The sequence below is a fragment of the Symsagittifera roscoffensis genome, chromosome 3 (genome assembly GCF_963678635.1).
Source record: "Symsagittifera roscoffensis chromosome 3, txSymRosc1.1, whole genome shotgun sequence".
NCBI lineage: Eukaryota > Metazoa > Xenacoelomorpha > Acoela > Convolutidae > Symsagittifera > Symsagittifera roscoffensis.
In genome coordinates this window covers 6,324,503-6,347,098 of record NC_087064.1, presented here as the reverse complement: position 1 = coordinate 6,347,098, position 22,596 = coordinate 6,324,503, and the positions used below count along the sequence as shown (strand labels likewise).

Below are 22,596 nucleotides of genomic sequence, written 5' to 3'. Positions count from 1 at the left end.
AGAATTTAACGGAAGCTTTTCACATAGTTCACAAACATCCAAATTGGTTGAAATAGATGATACAGTCTACGAAATCCATTTTTTCAATTCTGACTGCTACTTCAACACAGAGAAAGAAGTCATCTGCTATAAAAACTTTTTCGATGGATTATTTGATTGACAAGTATGATAATAGTGTTGTAAAAAATCAAGTAGCTTAATGTTCCGTTCCGACCACTCTCGAAGAATGGGAACCTTAAAAAATGCTCGCAGGTGTTCGAATATGGAATCATTTTCAAGCCCTAGTGGTCGTCATTCTAGTCATGAAAAAAAAACATTAGAAGTTTGAGAAAAACTCGTCTGAATATTTTTGGTTTCGGTTTCAGACCAAATGTCTGTATTGTCAGTTTAATTCTATTGATTTTAACGCTATTTTAGCTAATATTGCCATTTTGTTGCAGATTTTTAACTTAATTAAACCTTACAGGAAAAAAATTGAAAAATTGAATTTCTTTGCTTTGATCCTTGTGGTCGGTACATTCTGTTCTACTGGCCCATCAACCTGCTATCTTTGCTTTATCTTATTTTTCTACTTTGAATCAATTTGAGGGATATAGCCATGGGACCAAGATGAGCACCCTTTCTCTACATTAAGATCTTCAGCAGTTTTTCTTAAAAATACATCCGTAAAATACATCTAAAACCTTTTTTTGTAAAATATTGAGAAACGATTAATGGAATTCAGTGTCTTTTATAGGTCGAGGTCAGTCATTTTTTGTGTTTTCCCCACGAGAAGTCCTGAAACTCGTTCAGGCTCAAATTTACTTTTTCGCGGTTTGACTTTGAAATATTTTAAGTTCAGTTTATTTCCTTTTTTTGAAAGGAAGGAAAACTCCACTATCGAGCACGAAAAATGTAAAGGTCCTTTTTTGAAAGGAAGGAAAACTCCACTATCGAGCACGAAAAGTGTAAAGGTCCTTTTTTTTGAAAGGAAGGAAAACTCCACTATCGAGCACGAAAAGTGTAAAATTCCTTTTTTTGAAAGGAAGGAAAACTCCACTATCGAGCACGAAAAGTGTAAAGATCCTTTTTTTTGAAAGGAAGGAAAACTCCACTATCGAGCACGAAAAGTGTAAAGGTCCTTTTTTTGAAAGGAAGGAAAACTCCACTATCGAGCACGAAAAGTGTAAAGGTCCTTTTTTTGAAAGGAAGGAAAACTCCACTATCGAGCACGAAAAGTGTAAAGGTCATTTTTTTTGAAAGGAAGGAAAACTCAACTATCGAGCACGAAAAGTGTAAAGGTCATTTTTTTGAAAGGAAGGAAAACTCCACTATCGAGCACGAAAAGTGTAAAGCTCATTTTTTTGAAAGGAAGGAAAACTCCACTATCGAGCACGAAAAGTGTAAAATTCCTTTTTTTGAAAGGAAGGAAAACTCCACTATCGAGCACGAAAAGTGTAAAGGTCCTTTTTTTGAAAGGAAGGAAAACTCCACTATCGAGCACGAAAAGTGTAAAGGTCCTTTTTTTGAAAGGAAGGAAAACTCCACTATCGAGCACGAAAAGTGTAAAGGTCATTTTTTTGAAAGGAAGGAAAACTCCACTATCGAGCACGAAAAGTGTAAAATTCCTTTTTTTGAAAGGAAGGAAAACTCCACTATCGAGCACGAAAAGTGTAAAATTCCTTTTTTTGAAAGGAAGGAAAACTCCACTATCGAGCACGAAAAGTGTAAAGGTCCTTTTTTTGAAAGGAAGGAAAACTCCACTATCGAGCACGAAAAGTGTAAAGGTCCTTTTTTTTTGAAAGGAAGGAAAACTCCACTATCGAGCACGAAAAGTGTAAAGGTCCTTTTTTTGAAAGGAAGGAAAACTCCACTATCGAGCACGAAAAGTGTAAAGGTCCTTTTTTTGAAAGGAAGGAAAACTCCACTATCGAGCACGAAAAGTGTAAAGGTCATTTTTTTTGAAAGGAAGGAAAACTCAACTATCGAGCACGAAAAGTGTAAAGGTCCTTTTTTGAATGGAAGGAAAACTCCACTATCGAGCACGAAAAGTGTAAAGGTCATTTTTTTGAAAGGAAGGAAAACTCCACTATCGAGCACGAAAAGTGTAAAATTCCTTTTTTTGAAAGGAAGGAAAACTCCACTATCGAGCACGAAAAGTGTAAAGGTCCTTTTTTTGAAAGGAAGGAAAACTCCACTATCGAGCACGAAAAGTGTAAAGGTCCTTTTTTGAAAGCAAGGAAAATTCCACTATCGAGCACGAAAAGTGTAAAGGTCTCGACAACGTGTCTTCTAGTTTCAAAAATGGTTTTTAGTTTTCAGATTTCTCAACGAAATAAAAATTTTACTTATTGATCGTGTTTTGTCAAATGGGGTTAATTTCATCAAAAAAGGCCAGTCATAATTTGTTCTAGAAATTCAAAGCGCTTTGAAGGCATCTATGTTTTTTCTCTGAAATTCAAAAGTTGAGATTTTTTCAAAAACACAAGTCAATATTTTTTCTGTTTACTTGGGTTCATTGACTCTTTCCCAATTGTATGTTCGCTTTATTTATTTTTTCAAATAAATTCATTATTAAAACGAGTCTTTTAAGAAATCCAATTATTTTAGAAATAGATTGACACAGTGTTCGATTTTTTGGGGGTTTCTGTTTTCAATTGAGTCGACTTGAGTTTTCATTTTCAGATTTTCCAATGGTACACATTGCAAACGTTGACAAATTGGCACGGGAAGGTCGAGGAAGAGCACAGATCATGTTCGCTTACCAAAGAATCATCGGACCAGGATTGAGCGAACAGGCTCGAATTGATCTAAATGCAATGATCAATGCTATGATGAACGAGGAGCCGCAAAACAGGCTAGAGAGAGGCAATCATTATGCGCAGTTCTTGAATTTTGTGGCCAATACTGGCGTCGAACAATTAGAGAGGTTTTTGGAGTTGTTCAAACACGCGGGCCAAGCTCCTTTAAACATTGAGCTCGTAGATGGTAAGAATTCTTCTTTTATGCTGCTCCAAGTCGGGCGTACTAGTACAGGCTATGTTGTTCTGTTTACTTATGACATTGACTTTGACCCGATTCCCTCAAAAACATCGAAAATTCCAAAGTTTTACCGGATTCCCAAAGACCGGTTGTGAAAATCGGGATCGAAATCGAGGTAGTATATGAGAATTTTGCAAATTATCAGTGATTGCAGTTACCGTCATAAATTGTTTCGCTGGCTAATTTTGTGCTGTTTTGAGTTGTTAGAGCTATATTTTGCCGTTTTTTTTGCCAGCGCTTTTAGAGAACACTTTTATTTTTCTGTCACATAACTTGAAACCAAAACCGGGTGTCAGAAAAACCCTCATGTTTTTTTTGTTTTTGCTTTTAAGTTTCAGTTTTTTTCTGAGCTTCGCAAAACTTTATTACCGGCGTGATTTTTATATTTTTGAATCCAATGTTTAAAAAGATATCTAAACTGAATATCTGAATTTTGGCTTTAAATTTAGAAAATAATCTTCCTGGAATTATCTTCCAAACTTCATCCAACTACAGTCAAGATGATCCGTACCTTGGTATAAGAAATTATTTCCTGTGCCAAGACAGTAGCCTTGAACTCCCTGAAGAGAATGACGTTCACGGTGAAGTTCCAGCGCTTTCTGCCCCTGGAGAAGATTTACAGTTTGAAGATGCAACTGCACATATAATTCCAGATGATGTATATCATTTCATTGGTGAAATGCGCAGTGCTCCGCCTGTTGCAGTCCAAGAGTCAGATAGTATGGTGGATGCAGAAACTTTATGAAACCAAGCAGCGAATGAGTGGATGCAGTTTGATCGGGCTCTTTATTTCTGACCGATTTTGAAATTCAATTGCTTAATATTGTATATAATGCAAATTCAGGTTTTTTTACTATTAAAAAATGTCCATAACATTTTTTTGGATGAATTGAGGCGAAGTTTCAGGCAATGACTTAATTAGATGTGTGCTACACAACTGCGCTTGTTGTTACGCTTTAATAAATTTTCCTGGATATTCATTTCCCGATCTTTTTTGTTTGAATGATAATGGGTTTGAGATAGACTTCCAATAGTTTATGGACACTTATGTTGTATCCAAATATTTTTTTTTCTTAAGCTCAACGATAATTGTAAAAACAGTTTTTCCGTCATCTATTTCGTTTGATAATTGTTGGAGTACATTTTTTAATCCACGTGAACAATCGAATGCAAATTTCCAACTTCATCTACGGATTTGAACGTTTCATCATACATCTGTTGGAGAGCGAATGCTGTAACTGTACTGTTTTTTTTTGCAACGCAAGTTAAAGTGTTTATTTTGCAAAATTTGGTGCTGCCATGGTTCTAACATGTGTTGAAAATCTGGCCTCTAAGCACGACTGATCAAAGTTTTTTTATTTTCCGATTAATGACGAGTCTGATCAAAAAGACAGATTGATGTTTCGTAATTAATTACACAAGATTGAACTATTGATGGCAGCAAACGATATACGCTCCAGCTAATGAAATTGGGCGAAAATCTCATTTATTAAAGTAGTCTGTTAGCAAAAAGTCATTTGTTTTAGAAATTTCATTAGAAAGTACAGTTGTATGTTGTCAAATTTTTTAGGTATAATTTCTGAATGAAAAAAACGAAGATCTGAAACCTAGTATTTTGGGCAAATCACCATTTTAATAAAAAAATAACCTAAAAGTTGACTTTATTCAGAAATAGTTTATTTCATGAAACAGAAAGCGCTATTTGATGAATCCGTGTTCTCTCAGTTTTTATTGAATTTAGTTTGTACAGGTATTTGTGGAAACAATTTCCACCTTCAACAATATGTACTGCCACAAACAATTTTTCTGACAGGAAATTGCGCTTGCTCTAATATTGATTTTTAACATTTTCCGGGTTCTTGTGAAGTCTCAGCCTTCGTTTGTCCTCTCAATTTTTGTCGGCTTAGGTGTCAGACCACGAATTTTTCTTGTGCTATTAGCAAATATATGGTGGTTGCAAGTGTTGTGTAATGCAGTTTCTGGGGGACTTGAAACTGTTCATAGTTTTTGGTTTAATCATTATTTTTGGCTAAACTGGTCTCTGCTCAAAAGTTGTCGATTTTGTTTCCGCTTAGTAAGTTTTGCTCCGTTCTTAATTACGCTTGCGATTAGCAAGCATTATCAAATCGGAATATAGACTTTTTGGGTTAACAACTTGTTTAACAGGATCACTTGAATCAATTGGTTTCTTAGGACGTATGAATTCAAATTTCTAAGCGTGTCCGGCTTAATTAGTTTGGAGGAAACGAATACGCCTGGGACCCCAAAAGTATTGAGTTTGAATCTGACAAAATTGTCCGTTTCAAAAAAAAACTGACTTATTATTGTCTGCTTTTTCTTTTTCGGCTTAGGTGCCATATAATAGAATTCTTTTTTAGTTCTTTTGTACATTACAGCTGCTTTTAGTGTTGTGATTTACTTCTGCTGTTTTTAATTTTACTAAACTTTCTTTTTTCTTTCTTTTTTTTGGTTAAAACCTTTATTCTGCCCAAATGATTTCGGCCTGTTTTTATCAACTTATTGACCTAATTTTGATTCATTTCAACAGAAAAATAATTTTAAGCTCACCTCTGGATCATGCAAAGTGCTTAACGTCTTATTCGAGTTATTGTTATACAGAGATTTTCATGATAACAACTTTTTTCCTTTTTTTGTTTTTCTCCCTTTCTTTCAGCTCGATAGATTTCGCCTATTTAAATTGTTTTGTTGGCCTCATATTGCATCTTTTGACTAGTAAAAAAGGTTTTTGTGTGCGTGACTGGGTTTTGAGGTTGAGAGGGACTAAATAACTTCTTATTAGTCTTAATTGTTTTAAATTTTTTCGTCTATTTTTTTTTTTCATTTTAGGGCTGAATTGGTTTCGGCCTATATTATATCGGCTTAGTGGCCTGATATTTTTTATGTGACAAGCAAATAAAGTTTTAAGAGTGTTTTTGTGTTTGGAGAGTGAGGTGGATTTTTTAACTTGAAGTCTAAAGTCTCGTTGAGTTTTTTGTCGGCTCAAAAGGTTTCTGACAAGGTATTTTTGGCTTCGTTACCGCTGTGTACTTTTTCTTCCGATGCGTTGTTCACATTGTTTTGTTTTGACAGGTTTTAGTTTCAAACTAGCCTTATTCATTCTGATAGATCTACTCTTTTCGAACTTTTCGATTTTTTCTTCATTTTTTTTGTTTTATATCGCAAATTGTGCGAAGCTTAGCTTCGCCTCTGTGTTTAAAGTTCAAATGTTTTGCATGGCATTTTCCCCAGATTTTTATTTTGCTTTTTGTTTGTTTATTTTCGCGCTCTGATTCTTTTTTTTTCTCAAAAGTAACTGTTTCTTAGAAAGTGAATTAAGAATTGTCTTCTGCAGATGAAAGGGAATATTTGGTTTGCTTTATTTGGTTTAATGGTGCATACAGATTAAAAATGCTATATAGTTGTTGCATTCTATATCCGTCGAAACTAGTTTTAAATGAAGATTAGAAGCAGGCTTGATATTGGAAATCAATAATGAGATAGAGAATAGGACCGAAAAATGCTGATGGAATTTATCTTAGATAGGGCCGTGAAAAAAGAACAAAACTAGCCTTTTATATTGAAAATGGACAAAAATTTACAAATTCAGTTACGCTAAGGGTAATATCTTTTTTTAAATGTTGGTTGGATGATTTTTCTTCTCAAACCTTTGAATAGAGTGTGATGCATAAAAAATACCTATTGAACTTTCGATTCGAGGTTTTCTCGTTTCTCTGGCTTCCTTTTAGTAGAGCTCAGGTTGACTTGTTTTTTGGATTTTTTGTTAATTTATCTTAAAGAAGGTTATAAAATTTTTGTAGAAGCTTGTTATAAATATAAGCGATGGCGAATTTTCTGACGACTGATCAACACCAGCATTTTGACAGGATGGTACAGTAACATTGTTTTTGTATGGTTTTTAAAATGTATGTAAAGTTTTTGGATTCTAGGAAGCGGAACTGTGCCTTTTTTATTAAAAACTGTTAATGTTTAACATTGCTTGGGGGCGTGTTGTACGAACGAGGAAAAAATTCGAAACGGTTTCTTAAATTAGAATTAGGAAATTTGTTTTCTTTGAGGCAAGATCTCCTCTTAGTAATTACGAAAGGAGATAAAAGAAATATTTTTATCAAGATCTTCTTGGAAACATGTTTTTCTATTTTTGCAGGCTATCATAACTAAATTTTTCTTCTGTTTTTTTTTGGTATTAGAGTTGGTAAGAGGTCATTGTCCCGTGTGAGTCATATTCTTGTCACGCGATTTTTCATGGGGAATGAATTAGGGTTTGCTGACAGTTTCAAACTGAGAGAAGGCATTGTGACCGGAATCGGCAATGAGATATGGAAGAAAAGAGAAAGGGATTTTTTGTCGTATTAGGGCCTTAAGCGGAAGAATTAACGATATCGTAAATGGAATCGTTAGTTGCTTGATTCTGTTGATTTATTATCTGTCAATCTCAATTTGTCTTCTCACACATGAACCATTGGTTAATTTCAAATTCAAAATAAATTTTCTAAAACGGAAATTATGAGCTTTTTTTTTCTTCAAAGAACTCTTTGTTTTGAGGCTTATGCTGAGCTCAAAATGGTTTATCTGGTTTGTTTATCCACGGAATGAGGATGAAAATGAAGGGGAGAAGTAAGAAAAGTTATTGCAACTAATGCCATTGTTTCATAGATTTTTTCACAGGGCTATTATGTCTTCGTAGCAAAGAGCAATAAAGTCGGGAAATCTAAAGTTCAGAATGACGTTTGTCGTCAATTGCGCTTGCAGAGAGGCACTGAGGAAAAGTTAAGTTTGAGTTTCGAGAGTTTGCGTTTTGAGAGTAAGAGTGTCGGGCTAAACCGTGATTGGTATATGAAACGGCGGTTATAGTATGATCATTTTTGGGATTGGTGAAATGAAGATCATCGTATCAACATTAAAATTTAAAATAAGTTGATTTTCACTCAGGTGCTTTTTGCCTGTGTGGCATTGCTTTTGTTTGGTTCTTGCTACAAAGACATAGTTGATGAAAGGTTACTTTTGATTCAATCGAAGGTAACTTCTGCTGTAACGATAGTTTTCAATTGTTTCTGTAGAGTTCTGTTTTATTTGAAAGTGTTTGCACTGAACATTTTTAAAGACTTGACGTTCAATGTCAGTTGATACCTTAAGATAATAGGCAGATTTTTTGAGAATAAGGTCTGATTACTGTGCTATGGAGACGCTATCATTAATGCCGTTTAGATTAGAATAATTCTGTAACTTTTGAGAAGCCGTGGTTGTGGGCATTCTTTTTCAACGATAACTTAGGACCAGATGAAACCGCAACAAAACAAATAGCATGTTTTGATTTTTGTCTTAAGCTGAAGTTGTGGGCATTCTGTTTAAAGATAATAATCGACCAAATGAAACCACAACAACACAATTCGATTTTCTTTGTTAATTTAACGTGCTGGTGTTAGTCCTGTTAACTTGATAATAGCGCAATAATATACTTGGGGCCCCACTTGATTTTGCTGGTGTTTTTGGTGTCGTCAATTAATTGTAAGGGTTTCAATAGTTTGTGTATTAATAATGAAATTTGAAAGACCAGTTGCCGAAATTTAACCCGAATCCTTGTCCGTTAATAGGATTGGAATGATAGTCATTGCTCCCCTTTTTTCTTTGTAGACTATTTTGCAAATTACATATCGTTTGAAAGCTGATGAGGCGATTCTTTCACTAGTTCCTATTTTTGACTTGGAGAGTCCAAGGAAACAACATGAACTGTATATTTTTTTGCGTAGTCAGGTTTTCAGATGATCAGTATAAAGACTTATTAGAGCAAAGGTCTTATCAAAGCAAATTTTAGAGCAGAGGTCTTTATCTGTTCCGTGACATTTTCGTGTTCTCGGAGCAGAACTTTTTTATAATTGCAAGGTTATCTACTAATGAAGTTCAGGCCAAGCGTGTCGGTTTCGCAATTGCTCCAAAGCTTGTTTGAGATCTTTTTGCTTACCTTCATCAACGTTTGAATAGAAGTTAAGTTGTTTTCCATATAGGTGGAGATGTAGATATCGAGCTAAATGATTTTGTGCATGTAGTTTGCGTTCAACAGTGATACTGGCTTGTAAGAGTCCTTCGAGCTTCAACCAGTCTTCGCCAGTTTCATCTGTAAACGCTGAGATTGAAACATAATTTGGAGTTGGAGTTGGTGCTGCCATAAAAAAATTTCGATAACAGAGCAATAGAGAACATTTGAACTTGCAGTCAGGTTGTTCGTCTGTTTTGTGAAGGTGAAGCAGTTATGAGGTTAAAAAAGCTTGGATACTTTCGAGAAGTTTGATGTTTATATTGGTGGAGGGAATGTTACTTTATAAAGTTCAGTGAATATCTATAAGTTTATTAAACTATTATTCAAAATTAATTTCGTTCTAGCTAGATAAGGGATAATAGTAATGCAGCGGAGTATTCGATATCCGTTTTTTTGGGGTTGAAAGCTGTTCATGACGTTTTGTTATAGTTTCATTCTGCGAATATAGATTGGAAAACTGCATAAAAACGTCACTATCTCCTTGAGCGCCATTTTATAACCTTGAGTTATTTTACTTCCTTTGATTCGTTGTTTTCGCGCTGATTCTGCTCTCCTTTTTCTCAAAAGACGCTGTCTGAGAATTGTCTTCTACAGAAAAATGGGAATTCTTGGTATATATATATGTTGCATACAGCTAAAAAGTAGTAGTACTTGATGCATTTTAAATCAGTCAGCAGTAGTCGCCATCGTTGAGCTTCATCAACGTATTCTTTGTGCATGATTAAGCAAAAACTTATCTCGCAATTTTGAAATAATCCACAAAATTTCGGGTATTACTGAACATCATATGCATAAATGATCCGTTCTTGTTAAGTAAGGATGTATCAGAAGAAAGTTTATCAAGCAGCAGTAGGATTTTACCCTTGTCTTTTAGATGGCTAAATGTCGTACCTCATTTCATGCTAATGACCTATTGTTTAGCGGATTCGACAACGAGACATGTTATTTGAAAGTTTCGCCGAGGGTACCCGCTTTTGAATGCAAATTAGTCTTTTAAAATTAAAATGGTTAAGTAGAAACTTTCAAACCCAACAGTACAAAATGGATTTATCTTTTTGCTAAAATCAGTTTAAACGATTTCCTGATTGAACGATAAAAAATTAAGCAGAAGAAGAAGTTTAAGCTTCCCAAAAAACGTGTATCTATTTATTCACTTTAAGTGTCTATCAAACTTATATTGCGTCATGTTGTAGTATTTTTGCAAGATTTGTGGTTCTCAATTGAGCGGTAGTTTTGTTTTAAGTCATTAGTATTTTTGGCTTTTGCTTTTCGTCTCAATTGTTATTTTTGCGAAACAAAATTAACATCTTGTTTCCATTTTTGTAGTGACGTTTAGTTTGCTTTTCCTCCAAGTTGCTGTCCACCGTCTTAAGTTCAATATGAGTTATGTAAAGTTATCTATATATCTTGCTCTACATAATTCAGCTATCGTTTAGGATCTAAGAGCAAACAAAATATGCAATTGGTTAAAATATCTATATGAATAGTCATTTTAACGAATCGAATGATTTACACATAAATTACGTTATTTCATAACGTTAATTTGATAGAATTTTATGTAGAATTGTAAAAATTTTCAACTTATGTACAATTTGTTCGTTTGGTGCACGATTTCTATCTTTTCATCTTTGACCAATCGTATTTTTTCGAGCTCTTCTTGTTGTAGGGCTCCTTAGAGTTGTAGGGCTCCTTATGAACGGTTCTAAAATATGAAAATATTGGCGCTCAAGGAGCATTTGTAAAAAACGGTACGTTTGGTTGAAGCAAAGATAGATGTTCTGAAGTAGTATCAAAAAGAACTTTGGGTGGCGAGATTGTTTAATTTCCTAGGGCTAGAGAGTCGTTCATTTTTGTTTTGGCACAATTTGTGGCCGGAATTTAAAAAAGTGACCTTGACTTTTTCTGATAATTATTGAAAAATTGTTGATATTGCAATTTTTATTTTGGCGAAATTGTATGGCTTTTCATTTGCTCTCACTGACATGTATTATCTCGTTTGATAACAACACAGGTAGTTTTAAGTTGAATTTCGGAAATTATTTTCTAGAAAAAATCAAATCACCAGAAATTCTGAAGCTGTGTATCTTAATCAATTGTTTTTGCGTGTTTGCAATTTGAACCTAGTTTTTCCAACCTACTTTATATTTAAATGCGTCTGACACGTATCTCGTCATGCTTAAGCCATCTCAACGTATTAATTTTGAAGGTTTGACGAAATAATTTTTGCACGTTTACGCTATGTAGGGATCGGTTTTTTTTGGGGGGGGGGGGGGGTGGTGGAGGATTTTAACTTGACACCATGCATGATGTTTTCCATGATTTGATCACTCTTCATTTACTTCACATCTCTGAACTTCTCTGACATCTTCTTGAGCAAGTAAGGCAGACTGAAAAAATGCTCAAATACCTGAGAATATTTATGATGCTTGGCCAGTACGCATTTATATCTCTATAATGAAGCAATACTTTTTAGTCTGTATAGAGTTAGGACGAGCAAGCATGAACCATTCGAGGCAATCTGCTAAAAGTAACTATGGTCGGTCCACTTAAGTCAATTGCAAATTGAAATAGAAACTGCTTTTGCGTGTGCTGTACTTGTGCGTGGGTAGTAAGTAACTCATGTAGGTGAATTTGCAAAAAAAACTCCAGTTTTGATTTTATAACATTTGCAAACGAAGAATCGTAGGCGATTCTTTTCAATGTTTTGCTGATATTCTTTTTAAGACTCATGAACGTAGTTTGTTTGTTTCCTTGCTTTCAGGGCCCTTTTTCAATGTCTGTCGGCTACGTTTATTTTATCAAATCTGTTCTAGTTGAAATGCTTATTTTTATTTGATGCATTTTCATTCAAGTGGAGCTTCATCGTTTCCAACCGTATTTTTCGCTAGTAGTTTAACCTAATTTCGACTTTTCAGATGGGTTTGTTGAATGATGCCTCGTCCTCCTCCTGTCATAAAGAACATAGATGAGATCGTCTGGGGGACGCCACGACCAGCAGAAGTAACGCTCTACTTCATACTAAAGGCAGCTTCAAGGTCAACTTCAACTGATGAGGCTCCTGTTAACGACAGCAGTTGGATCATTCGGATTGCCACAAATGTGTTCTATCGGGAACGAGGCGACCGGGACCCGTGCAAACATTTGAAGACACTCTTGAAGTACCTGAAAGAAAGCGAATTGACTTCGCTTATGAAGGACGCGCTGGAGTTGTGTCAGCAGGCATCTCCTGTTAGAAGGCAACGAATGCCAAGCCAAGGTAAATAGTACTTTTTTTCTGAAGAGAATCGGCATGTTCCGGGAACATGTGAAGTTACAGGAGTAAAATCGATTTAAAATTCTCCCACAAGCAGTTTTAGGGAAGCAATCGGAGTTCGGAAGTACATTATCATTTAATTTGTTAACGTGATTCAGCCGCGCGGAATCACGGCTAAGGACTTCATGTTTTTTTCTATTGGTAACTTTTTTTCAATGCAACGTAATAATCTCTTGGTTGCTAGCCTTGTTGTTTGAATTCTTTGAAAGGTTTTGTTTTCCACATCTCCTCTACCGTTTCCCCGGTTTATCAATAAGCTGACTTGTCCTAAGACTCAAGAATTATCTGTCAGTTTTTCGCAGAAGGTACTATTGGGGTAAAAAACCGCCATCTAGCAACTTTCATTGAAACAAACATTCAGACTTTTTTTGATGACATATTTTTTAGGATCAAACGCAACAAGCCTATCCGATGACGAAATTGATCGCATTGCGCGCTCGGTAAAAAGGCCCGAAGAATTGGTTTACATGTTCGCCATATCAACTGCTTACTTTAAGTCATTCAGCAATTTCGATATCCAAGACTTGCCTGCTTTGGCGTACATCACTTTTCGACGAAGTGAATGGAACATATCGGCTTCGAACTGCTTCACGACTTTGCTGCATCTTATTTCATCGGGCGGGAATCTCCACTACTTGCAAATACTGCTGAACGAGTTTGACAGCAACTTCATTCCAGTTGTCATCAATACCCAAGCTCCGAACGGTTAGTTGGCTTTTATAAGAATTTAGTTGCATCAATAGACTAAACACCTGACAGGAACTAGGATGGATTTCGTTTTACTGGTTATAAAATCAAATCACTGAATCACTGAACTTCGTAATTTTTACAAATTGAATCTATAAAAATTTAACAGAAAATGTGGGCTTTTGTTTCGTGAAAAGTATGAAAATTTGTTCACGCTCATTTGCATTTTTCGCCGGTTCACTTCAATTTTATTCGGCGAACGAAAGGCGAGTTTTTGTCTCAGATAAAAAAGAGCTAATGGTTCTCTAAAACCTGAATAACTGTTAGTTTCAAAAGTGGACTTTATTTTTAAGATTTCCCAGCTGATTAAATTTACTCCTGAAACATCTTACTCAAATTGGGTTAATAATATTTTAATGTTGGCAATCATATATTCGAAGAGTTTCAAGGTGACGCGTTTCTAAGTGCCAAGGTGATGACTTGTTTTTGTTTTTTTTTAAGGAAAATTCTCCTGCCAGTTTGATTTTTTGCGGTTTCACCAATATTATTTTATAGTTCAAATCAAATTCTTTTCTATAAGGCAGGCAAATTGCGCTCTCCAATTGTGGAAACAGCGCGAAAAAAGTGTGAACGACTTCTAGTTTCGGAATTGGATTTTAATTTTGAGATTTATCATAATTTATGTCTTGATCCAATTTTTACACTTGGCGAGCAGAGTGTATTAGTATGAACCTACTTTTTTTGCTACCTAACTGGCAAATAAACGTATTCAGTTTGGTGGCAGTTTTCCGAAAAGAAATGAAATTTTTTGAGCTCTTTTAGTTGATTGACACTTTGTGTGGAGAAATGAAAAAAAAGTGGAGAAAAATTTAATAAAACTTGAAATTCGCAAACTTATCTTGAGGTGCTGCCAGGATACACTCAGGGGCTTTAAATCTGCTTTCTTCTAAATGTGACTAATCAAAACTTTTCAACCGCTGAGATATGCTCTCGGCTTTTTGGGAACCTTTTTTTGATCTAAAATTTCTCATATCTGATGAAGTTCAACAGTTTTGGAGATGAGACCATTTTGGTCATAAGGAGCCTAAAAGTTGATTTTTATAAAAAGTTCAGTTAATGAAATTGAAATTCCTCTGATTGGTGAGCCCAGTTTATTTGTAGTCTGTAGGTGCGAGTGAAGAGGTTACATATCAGTATTTAGACAACCGCGTATTCAGACCGGTTCAGTATTTAGACAAATACTGTTTCAACCAATCAGAATCGAGACAAAGAAGAAATAAATAAATAATTATTATTTATTTTGGATTATTTATGTCTTTTCTCGATTCTGATTAGTTCATACAGTATTTGTCTAAATACTGACAAGTATGAATACGCGGCTGTCTAAATACTGGCTGCACTCCGAGTGAAGCGCTAGTTATTGTAAAGTGGCTTTTCTCGTCTGAAAAGCTCTCGCATTTGAATTTGTTAGTAAAATCAAGCGTCCGATAGATCTATTTCCCCGCTATATTGCATTATTTAGTATATTGAGCGTTGATTTGTTTGTAAATAGTTCATATATTCATAGATTCATTGCAAATATCTGAGTGAAAAATAGAGAACCGAAGAAATGCATTTGTATATACACAAGCAATGCCTGTGTTATAATAGGGGTCAATTTTTCCATTTAATTTGCACTGGTGGGTATTCACAAGTACCAAAATGATAAATCAGTCCCATTTGTACCAAAATAAAAAATCAATTGCGTTAGTACCAAAAATATTCAATTGGCCTAAGACTATTAAGCCGACTACTTTAAGCTCTTGGCTTAAGGTCGCCGGCGGGCGCGCTACGCGCGCGTCGCCGCTTAGCGGCGATAACCGGCTCTAATTTTCGTATAGAGTCCTACCCTCTGTTGGCAAGCTCGCAACACGTTGGCGCGACTGCGGCGGTCACTATTCTGCTGTTTAGTTTTCTTTGTTTGAACAGTAGAAAATTAATGTAATAATTCGTTGGCTCACAATTCGACCAATCAGAAATCGAGTTGAATAATTTTGGTACAAATGGGACCGATTTTTCATTTTGGCACAAATGACCGTTGGTACAAATTGGACGTCACCTTTGCACTGTTTCATATACAAAGAGATGGTTGGTTCAATTACATTTATAAATACGACTTTAAAAATTCACGCTCGCGTTTTTTTCAGAAATATCCATTGACGTCATGCGTCTCAATCAGCATGACTCATCAACTAGAGCCAACCCTGACATATCACGCGGAGCTCGACCTCAAAGTTTGAGGACATCTCAAAACAGGACCAGTCCGATTAGCAGGAGTCACAGTGACTCATCTTCAGACAGGGTCTTATTGTCTACCAGCGACCCTAGATTACTGGCTAGGTTATTTCCGGGAAGCTCATTCACAGCAGGAGTTGTGCATAGAATCAACGTGAATGGACCTATCCAGCGGCTTCTAGAAGATCTTGGAGTGACTGGGCTTTTGCATGGCCAAGAAAGTAGTCAGTTAATCCAGTTCAAGCTGGAATCACATGTAGAAGCGCAGTCACTGGATTACTCTTTGGAGAACTCCAGACAGGAAAACCACGAGCATGAGGATCTCCCTGAAGGCGATTACCTGGACGAAGAAGATGCCTAATTACGTGGATTCTTTTCAGAATCGAGATACGTAATTGGCACAATCTGCAGTTTCCTCTATCTAATCTAGATTTTGCGTTCTGTAGAATGTACAGGTGCTCTATTCATGCAACCAATCAACTTATTTACGGGTTTATGCTTCAGTACTTTACATTGATTGCTAGTGTCCTGTTCAGCCATTTATTTTTAAGTAACTTTTAATATCTTTCATGTCGCAGAAAATTGTGACAATAATCTCAGTTTCTCCAGAAAGTCTCGAGAAAATTGTGCACTGAAATTTTGTGTCAACTGAGCTTTTCTGATGCTAGGAAAAAGTACACGGTTCTTATATGACCAATTTATGTGCTTATTAGTTATGATCATAACAAGAAGAGGATGTTTATAGCCTTTTGTGAATTCTTCAATGCCTTCAATCCATATTTCTTAATTTTTGTAAATAGTAGTTTAAAATTTTGTCTCTAGTTTAGTCCTTCCTCTAATTAACTTGTTCAGACCTTCCGAAGGCAGTAAAGGAATGTGCTTTTTTATATAGGCCAATAATAGTTTTCAACGAAATGCATTGACTCCATGAATTCAAGTTTAGAAATTTATTTCGGAAGCAATAAGTTGTGGCTTTTCTGTGTAGTTGAGAACTATGGTTTTGGCTACATGTTTGACTAATTTCTGCGCGACGTATTGAATTGAATTTATCATTGATGTAAGAATAGCGAATTATTTTAGCATAGCGAATTATTCTGCTCTCAAAATTTGATTGATGAACGCTAGTGTGCCCCTTAATTCCGTACAAGGCTCAAATTTTATCATTTAGTACTTCATTTTGTCTATAAGCTAGAAATAGATCAAAAAACTGCTAAATTTAGAGTTTTATCAAATTTTTCTCAAACCGAAAAGTATTCGAGACAATTGAAAAGGTAATCTGATTTTTCAGGGCATCGCTTTGATACGAACAGCCTTGTTTCATCTGTAGGCGTAGTATTGAAAGTGTTGTAATCATGGCTCAACGACAAATTAACTGTAAATTAGCAAAAATTAAGTAACATTTAAGTTTCAATTTATGAAGTTTAAATAAACATGAAATTGAACAATATCACATTTTCATTTTTTTTGGATTTAGTCTATAAAATGCGATAGAAATTTTTTTAAACTTTTTATCAATTGTAATCAAAGTTAATCATGAAACTTAATTTAACAACAGTTTTTTTACACATTTTTTTTGGAAAAAAGAGGCTTTATCATACTACAATCCGTTGCTTAAATCCGTCATCGACCATGAACAAAGCTTGCATTTGGACCTTTTCACTTGAAATTGTTAGACGCAAAGAGAGGAATTTTCGGCTGGTTGAAAAGTCGATTTCCTGAAGCAAGCTTCTTATTTATTGTTCCGACTTTCCCATAAAACCGAATATTTAAGCTTGGTGTCGTTGTTTTTATTCAGTCGTTGTTTGGCGATCGAAATAGAAAGATATTTTGCCTCTGATCATTTTTTGTAAAGTTCTAGGAGATTCAAAGATTCCAATTTGGCCATGCTCTGAACTAAGTTATGCGCGCTTTGAAGAATATTTATTATTTATGCGTAAATAATTATCCCACACAACAAAATTGTTCCAAATTTAATTGAGGCTAGCAAATATGTCGTAGTATTTTCGTACGACTCGAATTTTCACATTTGATCTTTGATATTGTCCAAAATTTGAAGTAAATCATTTTTTCCCCAAAAACTGTTCGATATGGAAAAAGAGAAGTCGTAACATTCAGGGCTTTGTCCTGATATACGAGCAGTCCATATGCAATTTTAAACTACTTTTTCATCCTTAAGCTTTTTGTTTTTATTTAAGTCTGTTTTTTTTTTAATCAAATAGTCCTACGTTTGTTTCATTGTTTTTGCTTCTATTTCTATCTGCTTAATGGCTAAATTTTTTGGAAGGTAATCGATTTGTCTGAACTCGTTAAAAATCTTCTAAGGGTGCCATCGACAAGCACTGATTTTTTTTCTCCTTAATTGTACCTTTGTAGTTTTTGCTTATATTTTGGCAGGTTTTTAGGTTTCTAAAAATCGATTTATCGCAGTTGGTTTTTTGGATTTTTTTTAATTGATTTCAAATCTGTTTGCTAAATGAAAGTTGAATCACACTCTCGATTTAGATGAAAGCAAATGACAAAGAGAATTGTAACGAATTATAGATTCGAAAGTGAATTTGTGGTTCCAAATTTTCCAGCGGATTAAGGAATTGTTTTTATGTTGCACTGTAGTCTTTAGTTTTGGCTTAGGCGCTGAAAATAGTGCAAATCATTAAAAACTAGATATTAAGTTAGCTTCAACGTGATATTTATTTTCTTCGAAATTGGAACATTGAAAAATCATTTAATAAAACGTTGGCTATAATTTAAAACTTCCAGTTTTGAAAGTTACACATAGCGTTTTTAATGTACAAGTAACGTCTCTGCTGTGTCCGACCTTTTCAAAAATTTGGAGCGCAGATTGATTATCTCCTTTTCCCTATACAACTTTTTAGCTTTCAATCTATTTCAGATTCCTTTACAGCCTTCTGGTTTTTGTCTCAAATATTTTCGGGTGTTTCCGCCCTGTTTAGGGTAAGCGCACCTAATGATCTTTCAAAATTTTGACTCGTTCATTTTGGTATATTGCTCAGTTTTGTCCTACAAAAAATCGTTTTTTTTTTCTCAATTTTAGTTCAGTTTTTGTTTAAGTTAGCATCCTGTTTTTATGTAAATTATGTGCTGCGTTTGGTGTTCAACTTTTATTACTAGTGTTGAGTTCGTCAATAAAGTTTTCTTCGGTGAATCTTTTTATTGTTAATTTGCCAGTAAACATAGTTTTGCTCTAGAGTTTTTCCTTCATTTAATTTCAAATTAATCGGAATTAGATAATTTTTCAGACTCCTTCACATGAACTATAAATTTTGTTTTTGTATCTGTAATGTTGCGAAAATTGTTTCCCTTTGTTTGAAAAGAACTAGAGAGTGTTCGGCGAACATAGAGAATGTCGCGTTCCCGGGTGCCTTCAATGAAACTATACGCGGTCTCTAAATTAAGATTCGTAATCATTTCTACTAAAGTTTAACGGGAAGTCGCAACATATCTTTTTTGGGTCGCGCGAAGTCGCGTAAATGTTTCGGTCGCACTGAGTCGCAACATGCCCATTTTGAGTCGCAGTGGTCGCAACATACCTTTTTTGGGTCGCAGAAGGTCGCAACATATCTTTGTTGAGTCGCGCAAATATTTCGGTCGCGCAAAGTCGGATCATAACCATTTTGTGTCGCGATGGTCGCAACATACCTTTTTTGGGTCCCACGAAGTCGCAACATATCTGTTCTGGGTCGCGCAAAGTCGCAACATGCCCATTTTGAGTCACAATGGTCGCAACATACCTTACTTGGGTCGCGCAAAGTCGCAACATACCGTATTTGGGTCGCGCAAAGTCGCATAAAGTTTCTTCGGTCGCGCAAAGTCGCATAAAATTTCTTCGGTCGCGCAAAGTCGCAACATACCCATTTTGGGTCGCAATGGTCGCAACATACCTGATTTGGGTCGCAATGGTCGCAACATACCCATTTTGAGTCGCAATGGTCGCAACATAAGTCCCCGACCTCGACCCGGGGTAAAAACTGAGTTGTGCAGATTTTGTCAGAATTCGTTTACATTTTTTCAAACATATGTTTGTTTGCAAAATTTATAATTAGAATTTTGATCGGTTCTGTCATAATATACTATTTTTGTTTTTTTTATAGCTTTTTTTTCTAAGAATTTTAGTTGGCTCAGTTCTTGTTGTCTAAATTCATTTTGTTTGTGGTCGTATAATTTGCGAGTCGTCTAATTTCCCAGGCCTCATGTTGTTGATATAATCACGGTCATGCTATCCTATCGAATGTTTCTATCGCTAGAACTGTAACTAAGGTTTCTTCGTTATTCTATATCTTGCTCTCATATCATTACATTCTCTTTTATTCTCAAAAGGTTCTTTGAAGAAGCTTCATATGATACTTTGAAATGCTTTAGCGAAAGATTTCGTACTTTGAATACTGGTTTTGATACTGTGAAAAAAATTACCTTGCTTATTGACTCAATAAGCATAGAATGACCGATATTTTTTTCTCAAGATTTTTCGCAATTCTCAAGATTTTTTTAACCAACAAATCAGAGTATTAGGTCCCATCGGTACGTCGGTTTTTTCTGTTTTACCGCCCAATACTGATCTTTTTGCTATTTTGAAATGGAATTTGATTGCTTGAAATTATTTAACAAAACTTTTAACAGCTAAACAAAATCACAATTTTCAATAAAAACATAAGTTCAATTAACATTTTGGCAATTTTTGGCCGTGTAACAGAAAAGATTCAGTACGCGATTTTGAAAATAGCTTCAAATATAGTCATGAGTATCGAAAGTTTTTTGCCATTCTTTTGAAATTTATCGAGTGTTAAACACTTATTTGGAAAAATATATGAATGAATGAGTTATGTTAGTAAACTTTCGTTCTAAAATTTCACAGATTCGTCGCCTTTTTTGAAAAATGTTCTTCAATTGCTGAATTATCATTTTATATTGCATATCAATTTATCATAACTGCTTAAATGTTCATTAAATAGGGTTACAAATTCGGGCGTTATTAAATTATTGCCAGCTCAATTGCGCCGTAAAAATTCTAGTATTTTTTTTGGTGGAATCCCTCACACGTGAAAGACCGAATGCGCGAAAATAAAAATCAGCCAATCAGATTTCAGTAATCTAAAATTTGGAAAGAAAGTAAACATTTCCAGTGACTGAATTTTGATACTGGCCGAATATAAAAGCGGCAGAATTATGCCAAACTTTTAAATTGTCACTGGCCGCCGCCAAGTTGGAGCAAATTATATATTTCAAGGGTTTCATTATGAAAGAAGCAAAATATTGCTTCATTTTATTCATTTTAATTGAATGGCAATTGCGTCTTTTTAAAAATTGACTTTCGGCTAATTTTGTTTTCGGTCCTTCGCTCACAAGTTTTTTCACCCATTCGGTCCTTCGCGCATGAGAATTAGCCCCCTTTGTCTTTTCTTAAGTTATAAATGTAAATAAATGTAAATTAATTGAATATATCAGCATATGTCTAAATAATTCCCGTACCGAAGTACGTTACTTTCTGAGTCTGCGATTAAAATCAAGGTTTGACCAAAATTTTTTTGACCAGAAGCGGCAAAAAAGCAGATCATTTTGTTACATTTAAGTTTTTCAAATTGTAACTGCTCCATAAACCTTAAAAGGCAGTCGGAATATTAAGGGCTTCGCCTTGATACGAGCAGTGTTTTTCGTCTAACATCCAACTGAAGCAATTATCACATGCTAATAGGCAACTGTGATTTTCCTTGCGTGTCCATTTTTTGATTCTTAACAGCCTATTCCAAGCTTTAAGTTTTGTTAAGTATATTAATGTTTTTAAGTAATTTTGATGCGATGTAAGGATGAAAGGTTTAATAAATACCGCGCAGTCATTGAGTGAGTAAACGAGTGAGTTGTAATTGACTTAATAATTTGCAAAACAACTAAATGGATCCATTGAGCAGCAGAGCCCCCTTCCCATTTCCGCCTCTATTTTTTCATAACCACTTGGCACTAGTTCAATATTTGCAATTTTTACCAGATTTTCCAACGCTTGTAAACTACCAGAATTCAAGAAATCAAAACTCAGAAACTAGTTTCAGAATGAAAAAGATGATCAACTTAGTCGCATTTTATGACGGCTTTTTTCATTGCAGAAGAAGAATAATCAAATATGTAGATTAATAAGGTGCTGCAGGGAAAATTCTTCGTTATATGATGCGAAGTTAAAGAAGCACGGACTGTCGTAGTTTGCTTTCCTCGAAACCGCGACCTTAAAAAAGATCAAAAATTATTTAAAGAGCTATTTGATTTCTCAACCTTCATTTAAAAAATTTAAGTAGGCCAATTGATTGCGTTTTACTTAGACATCAATCAGCTTGAGTGTGATAATGCCTGTTCAGTGATGCCCTTTTGGTTGGGGTATCCGTTAAATTGATTTTTCATTTTAGAAAGCTGTTTTTCTCTGGAAATTAATCCCTCCCTCTATGTGCAAATGGGGACGTTGGGTTCATAATCGCAGGCACAAATTTTAAAGATGCTTAGCCGAGAGGTTTATTCTTTTTGTAGCTGTGGAATTTCTTTTCTAGGTACTTAAAGGTGTGATAGATAAAATGATCCCAAAACTTTGGTATCATCTAGAGATCATCACCTTCTATTTTAAACTGCTCATGAGCTATTGTTCAAAAACAGTCCGTCGAATTTGCCGAATTTTAATAGATGTTCACATTTTGAACGGATTGGACTTAATATAGTTAAATGCGAACATTGAAGTTCAAGAAATTTTGATTTTTCTCGAAGCAAATCATGTGAAAGAAGACATCGAAGTCGTTGATTTAGTTTTCGAGTTTCAGGCCTTGAAATGCTAACGTTTTCATACGTGTTTTTCGGGTGGATGCGTCCCGCCCACGCATCAGGGATTCGACCCTCTCAACAACTAAAGGGTCCACCCTTAGCACCTTTATGATCTTGCATCTTTCACCTTTTGGCTTCTGATATATAAATTGCACGACTGATTATCTGAAAAGTCAGCAGAAGTGATACATTTTTCTTTCATTAGATCAGAGCGACAGAGCTGTTTTCTGCTGTTTTATATCTAATTGAAAGCAATATCAATGCTGGTAATAATTGGCTGTTAATACTGCTATAAAATGAATGGAGGACTTTCAGCACTAATTATTTTCATTAAAGGTGTAAATATATTGGGACAGTAGCGGATTTAGAAGGGGGCGGACGCCCCTTCCCCCTCAGGGATTCGACCGCCTGCCGACCCAAAGGTCCACCCATTGTA

The 22,596-nt window shown here is 35.2% G+C and overlaps 2 protein-coding genes across 2 annotated transcripts in view; both read left to right on the top strand.

Moving 5' to 3' along the window:
• The window catches only part of LOC134842435 (uncharacterized), a 298,939-nt gene extending 295,000 nt beyond the window's left edge, over positions 1-3,939 (top strand). Inside the window, exons 2-3 of the mRNA XM_063858775.1 lie at positions 2,669-2,967; positions 3,471-3,939. Of these exons, the coding sequence (XP_063714845.1) occupies positions 2,673-2,967; positions 3,471-3,766 (591 nt within the window). The 5' untranslated portion in view covers positions 2,669-2,672 and the 3' untranslated portion in view covers positions 3,767-3,939. The remainder of the gene's footprint in view (positions 1-2,668; positions 2,968-3,470) is intronic.
• Positions 3,940-11,995: 8,056 nt separating this feature from the next.
• Positions 11,996-16,271, top strand: LOC134842208 (uncharacterized). Its single transcript, XM_063858436.1, has 3 exons — positions 11,996-12,332; positions 12,777-13,094; positions 15,263-16,271. The coding sequence occupies exons 1-3, from the start codon at positions 12,005-12,007 to the stop codon at positions 15,709-15,711; spliced, it is 1,095 nt and encodes a 364-aa protein (XP_063714506.1). The 5' UTR covers positions 11,996-12,004; the 3' UTR covers positions 15,712-16,271.
• Positions 16,272-22,596: the final 6,325 nt, after the last annotated feature.

Bases quoted from the DNA above. Each gene is read 5' to 3' on its own strand.
- LOC134842208 (XM_063858436.1), top strand. From the start codon at position 12,005: ATGATGCCTCGTCCTCCTCCTGTCATAAAGAACATAGATGAGATCGTC. The intron at 12,333-12,776 runs GTAAATAGTACT...CATATTTTTTAG, and splicing joins GCAACGAATGCCAAGCCAAG to GATCAAACGCAACAAGCCTA. The intron at 13,095-15,262 runs GTTAGTTGGCTT...CGTTTTTTTCAG, and splicing joins CAATACCCAAGCTCCGAACG to AAATATCCATTGACGTCATG.